A 6,365-nucleotide genomic window follows, 5' to 3' on the forward strand; every position below is an offset into this window, starting at 1 on the left:
AGTCTTTTAAGTGTGATGTTTGTCAGTTGGCAAAACAAAATCGTGTATCTTTTCCTTCCAGTTTTAATAAAAGTGATGAACCTTTTGATTTGATTCATTCTGATGTTTGGGGACCTGCCCCTACCTCTAATATCTTTGATGCAAAATGGTTTGTCTCATTTATTGATGATTGTACTCGGGTAACTTGGATTTTCTTGATGAATACTAAATCTGAAGTACCACAAATATTTATCCAATTTTATAATATGGTACAAACGCAATTTGGGAAAGACATAAAAAGAATTCGTTCTGACAATGGTAAAGAATATGTCAATCATACCTTTTCCAACTTCACTAGTAAACATGGTATTCTCCATGAATTCACATGCGTTGACACCCCACAACAAAACGGTGTCGCAGAAAGAAAAAATCGTCATTTACTTGAAGTTGCTAGATCTCTCCTTTTTCAAATGTCTGTTCCTACCTCTTATTGGGGTGAGGCAATTCTTACTACTGCCTATCTGATTAACCGGGTCCCATCTCGAGTGTTAGGTAATAAAAGTCCTGCCCAATTTATGCTTTCACGTTTTCCATCTGTTCCTATCTTACACACTCTTGAGTCTTGCATTTTTGGTTGTGTTGCTTTTGTTCATGTTCACAAACAATATCGCAACAAATTGGATCCCCGTGCTGTCAGATGTATCTTTCTGGGTTATGCACCCAACAAAAGAGGGTACAAATGTTATCATCCTCCGAGTCGAAAATTCTTTGTCTCCAAAGATGTCACCTTTCATGAAAATGTGTCATATTTCACTCGTTCTCAGTCTCAGGGGGAGAACATAAGTGACTTAGAGTCAGAGTCAGAGTCTGAGTCTGAGTTTCTGATCCTTGGTCCTAGCCTCCCTAGAACACCTATCAGTGTTCCCTCTCTTGAACTCGAGTTGTCACCTAGTTTGAGTTTGAGTCCTAGTTCAACACCTGAATCTGAGCCAGTAAGTGTTCCTGGTCCTTCAAGGCCTTCTGTTTTACAGGAATCAGCACCTCCAGCACCAACTCTAGTGTATCAGAGAAGAAGTAAACCTGACCTTCTCCAGAAACAAATTCAATCGCCTGAACCGGAGGTAAGTACTGAAAATGATTCCTCTAGTGATGATTGTGCCATTTATGATACTTGTGACACTAATCCGGTTGATTTACCCATTGCTTTGAGGAAGGATAAAAGATCTTGTCCCTCCCTATATCGACACCCTATCTCTCAATATGTCTCCACTAAACATCTTTCCACACAATATCAAAGTTTTATTGCAGCTGTTGATTCTGTGAAAATCCCATCATCTGTTGAAGAAGCATTGCAAAATAGAAATTGGGTCCAAACTATGGATGAGGAAATGAGAGCACTTGAAAAAAATGGTACTTGGGAGATTATTGAAAGGAAAAGAGACAAAAGTCCAGTTGGATGCAGATGGATCTATACTGTAAAGTACAAATCTGATGGTACACTTGATCGGTACAAAGCAAGACTAATGGAAAAAGGTTATACTCAGACGTATGGTATTGATTATGAGGAGATATTTGCCCCAGTGGCAAAGATGAATACTGTTCGAATTTTACTATCTCTTGCTGCTTCATGTGGATGAGAATTGCAACAGTTTGATGTTAAAAATGCGTTCTTGCATGGAGACTTAGAGGAAGAAGTGTATATGGAGATTCCACCAGGTGTTGGCATAACAAATGGAGCTAACAAGGTGTGTAAATTGAAGAAAGCCTTATATGGACTAAAGCAGTCCCCTCGGGCATGGTTTGGAAGATTCACAAAGGCAATGATGTGTTTGGGCTATAAGCAAAGTCAAGGAGACCACACTTTATTTTTTAAACATTCACAAGGAGGAAAACTGACTGTACTTCTTGTTTATGTTGATGATATTATTGTTACAGGAGATGATTTGATTGAGAGACATTTCCTCAAAGAGAAATTATCAGCAGAGTTTGAGATGAAAGACCTTGGGCAACTCAAGTATTTCTTGGGAATTGAGGTAGCCTACTCAAAGCAAGGCATCTTTATTTCTCAAAGGAAGTATGTGCTTGATCTTTTGCAGGAAACTGGCAAACTTGGATGCAAACCTGCAAGTGTTCCCATTGAACAAAATCACAGGATAAACTTTGAGGAGGAAAGTGACAAAGTTGACAAGGGTCAATATCAGAGATTAGTGGGAAAATTGATTTACTTGGCACACACTAGACCAGATTTGACATATGCAGTCAGTGTGGTGAGCCAATTCATGCATGATCCCAGGGTGAGACATTTGCTGGCTGTAGACCGCATTCTACAATATCTTAAAGCAACTCCAGGGAGAGGACTTTTGTTTAAAAGAGGTGGAAATCTAACTATGGAGACTTACACTGATGCGGATTATGCCGGATCAGTGAGTGACAAAAGATCTACGTCAGGCTATTGTGGTAACCTTGTAGTTTGGAAGAGTAAGAAGCAAAGCGTAGTTGCTCGATCAAGCGCCGAGGCAGAATTTAGAGCTATGGCACTAGGAATTTGTGAGCTATTGTGGATGAAACAAATTCTAGAAGACATGAAGATACAATGTGAAGGTCCTATGAAATTGTTTTGTGACAATAAATCGACTATTAGTATTGCTCATAATCCTGTTCAGCATGACAGGACTAAACACATTGAGATTGACCGACATTTTATCAAAGAGTAGTTGGATAGTGGACTGATAACTACATCTTACGTTCCTTCCGGGCATCAGCTGACAGATGTGTTAACAAAAGGCTTACCAACAGAAAGATTCAGGCAACTTACTTGCAAGCTGGGAATGATAGATATCCATTCACCAGCTTGAGGGGGAGTGTTGTAAATATTAGATTGTAAATAGTAATTATTTCTATTAGTAATGAGGTCCATTAGTCAAAGCCCATTAGGTTTTCTATTCTCTCTTATTTAAAGCATGTAGATGTAACATGTAAGTATCACTTTTTAATATATCAGTGAAATATTTTACAACAATAGTGATTGTATTTGTTAATTGTTATTGAACAAGAAATATTTGTTGTTGGGCAGCACTAGTCCATGAATTGGACCCTTTGGTGTTGCTATTATATTATTTTGGACATATTAGATATCGTTGTATATATTCTTTTGTGGTTGAACATTATTTACGGATGTTTGTTTATTATGGAAACCATCAAGGATGTCTGAATTTTTTTCTAATACCATTTGGATAACAGATGATTGTGCTTTTAACATCCATTCATTGTCATCCATAGTGTCAGCCACCATTGATCATAAGTATTTATATTCCAAACAAGGAGATTAACAAAAGAAAGAAACTGTTTAAAAGCTCGTAATGATGCACTTCAGCAATTTGTATAGGAATAATAGGGGCATTTGAAGCACCCTCAAGTTTTGCCATATGAAGGTATACACAACCAAATCAATGAGATATCATTGTTTCTAACAACAATCAAATGAAATACAGATTCAACAGATAATATTCACAGACTAAAGAAGACATGTCAACCTCAACTCGAAGTTGCAACAGAAATTCTATTGGGATTCCTTATCATCCCCAGCGAACCGATTTCGTATCACTTTCTTCAACCTGCTTCAGAAGATCTTCTGCAAACTGTAGGATTGCTTCATTTTCTTCACACAGTTTTTGGATTCTTTCCATCTCCTTCACTTCCTTTGCTGCAATTGCTGATTTATATTCGCTTTCAGCAATTAGAGAGGCTGCAGTTTCACCAGCTTTCTTAAGTTCCTCTTCAATAGCCATTTTAGCTGCCGCCAGTGCTTCATCAAAACTCCTCTTTCTTCCACTAGCAGATGACTCTGGGTCCTCATCAGGCAATTTTGGCTCAGCAGAAGGTGATTTTGTATTCTCCTCCTGTGATTCTGGCTCAGCAGGAGGTGATTTTGGCTCAGCAGATGGTGACTTTGGATCCTCCTCCATTGATTTTGACCCGACAGAAGGTGATTTTGGATCATCATCACAGGAGTTCCTCTCAACAGGTGATTTTGGATCATCATCACAGGAGTTCCTCTCAACAGGTGACTTTGGATAATCTTCAGCAGAGTTCTTCTCAACAGGTGACTTTGGATAATCTTCAGCAGAGTTCTTCTCAACAGGTGACTTTGGATAATCTTCAGCAGAGTTCCTCTCATCAGAAGGTGATTTTGGATCATCATCACAGGAGTTCTGTTCAAGAGAAGGTGATTTTGGATAATGTTCACAGGAGTTCGGCTCAACCGAAGGTGATTTTGGATAATCCTCAGGGGAGTTCTGCTCGACAAAAGCTGATTTTGGATAATCCTCAGGAGAGTTCTGCTCGACAAAAGCTGATTTTGGATAATCCTCAGGGGAGTTCGGCTCAACCGAAGGTGATTTTTGATAATCCTCAGGAGAGTTCGGCTCAACCGAAGGTGATTTTGGATAATCCTCAGGAGATTTCTGCTCAACAAAAGCTGATTTTGGATAATCCTCAGGGGAGTTCGGCTCAACCGAAGGTGATTTTGGATAATCCTCAGGAGACTTCTGCTCGACAAAAGCTGATTTTGGATAATCCTCAGGGGAGTTCTGCTCAACAGAAGCTGGTTTCGGATCACTGTCAGGAGAGACCGGCTCAACAGAAGGTGATTTTGGATAATTCTTAGGGGAGTTCGGCTCAACAGAAGCTGGTTTCGGATCACTGTCAGGAGAGTTCAGCTCAACAGAAGCTGGTTTGGGATCATCATCAAGTGATTTTGGCTCATCAACCGGCATTATTTTCTCATCAGCAAGTGGCCCTTCCTCCATCTTGTTTATTGTATTCCCAATTCAAACAGAAAATGCATGAGATGATTAATAAAAAATCAATTTCAAAAAGCTAGTATAAAAAATAAATGCAGTTTATGGATTACCTCTACCAGAGTTCTTTTCATATTGGACAGTGGTTTCAGGTATGGGATTGAAACCTGCATGTGTTAAATAGTTGAATATTAGCATTAACATTTTGAGATACTTATCAAGCAGTTGCAGTTTATGCTTTTTTGTTTTCGGTAAATGACATTTAAGGTTACATATAAACACAATACTAGTAATACAGATTGCATGATAAAATAGTAATTAAGCAACTAGAAAAGAAAAGGAATAAAAAATATTCATAGAATCTAAACTAACAGTAACCAAATTAAGCAAAGCATTATCATACATTAATACAAAACAGCATGATAACTAAAAAAATTACTCGAATAAACCAATGCAATTAAGCAAATCAAAGAAAAACATGATAATTATCAACAGAATACAGCTTAATTTCCAAAAGATAAACAATATGTAAATAAAAATTACATAGAAACCAATCCAGGATATTAAAGAATGAAAACAGACTCAAGGTTGAAACGATAGTGATCGAATAACATGTGTGAATGTGATGGAAGAGGAATTCAACAGTCTCGAAATGTGATAATTTGAACGAACAAGAACAATCAAGATTGAAGTAATGAAGATCCATAACATGAAATCGTAAAGCAATAGAAGTTGCAAGAAAGTGCATGAAAATCAAACTGACCTAACATGAAAATCAAAAACAAGTTTCTGCTATGGTGTAACTCATTCAAGAAATCATAGTTGAAATGCTAAAGAACGATTCAGAATTCAAAAATTATTCAAGAAATCAAAGTTGAAATGCTAAAGAACGATTCAGAACTCAAATATCAAAGTTGATGATAAAGAACGATTCAGAATTAGAGAAAGAACGAAAATGCAGAGAGAGAAAGTGAGGGAACCTTGAGAGAGAGAGAGAGTGTGTGAGTGCAATGCAACTGAACTCTGAATAACTGCTAACTAACTTTTGGAATTCGATGCAATGCAACTGTTTTATAGAGTAGTTTCCTTCTTCTTCTTTTTTTAATTTTTTTTTTTAATTTTTAAATTTGTTGGTAAACCTTTAAAAAAAGTATTAAAGTAATTTTAAAAAGTAAAATAAAATAGAAATATATTAAAATAATTTTATATTTGTGTATTCCATTCAATCATTAAATTTTAAAATTACTTAACTGACTTGACAAATTATTAATCTTTTATTAAATAAAAATGTAAAACTGTTAGTATACAATTAAAAACTGGATTTGTTATACAATAAAAATGGATGAAGATTTAATGTAATCTTGTAAAGAATGGATGAAGTAAAGAATTTTCATATTGTTGGTAAATTACAACTATTAATTTTCATATTTTAAAGTTATATTTATGAATAGTTATGATGTTCTAATAGTATAATTTTTTTTACTTATATGTATAGATCTAAGCCATTGAACAATAATTCTCCATCTACATAGAGACTGAGGAATATAATTTTATATAGTGAATATCACTGAATCTTTACATTACCTT

General features: G+C 36.2%; 1 protein-coding gene across 1 annotated transcript; it reads right to left on the reverse strand.

The window, feature by feature from the left end:
* Positions 1 to 3,339: 3,339 nt before the first annotated feature.
* Positions 3,340 to 5,802, reverse strand: LOC127087370 (uncharacterized). The gene is made up of 3 exons (XM_051028255.1): positions 5,759 to 5,802; positions 4,892 to 4,945; positions 3,340 to 4,787 (listed from the first exon to the last, which is right to left on the reverse strand). The coding sequence occupies exons 2-3, from the start codon at positions 4,910 to 4,912 to the stop codon at positions 3,555 to 3,557; spliced, it is 1,254 nt and encodes a 417-aa protein (XP_050884212.1). The 5' UTR covers positions 4,913 to 4,945; positions 5,759 to 5,802; the 3' UTR covers positions 3,340 to 3,554.
* Between the last annotated feature and the right edge of the window lie 563 nt (positions 5,803 to 6,365).

This window comes from Lathyrus oleraceus, chromosome 5 (assembly GCF_024323335.1).
Source record: "Lathyrus oleraceus cultivar Zhongwan6 chromosome 5, CAAS_Psat_ZW6_1.0, whole genome shotgun sequence".
Lineage (NCBI taxonomy): Eukaryota > Viridiplantae > Streptophyta > Magnoliopsida > Fabales > Fabaceae > Lathyrus > Lathyrus oleraceus.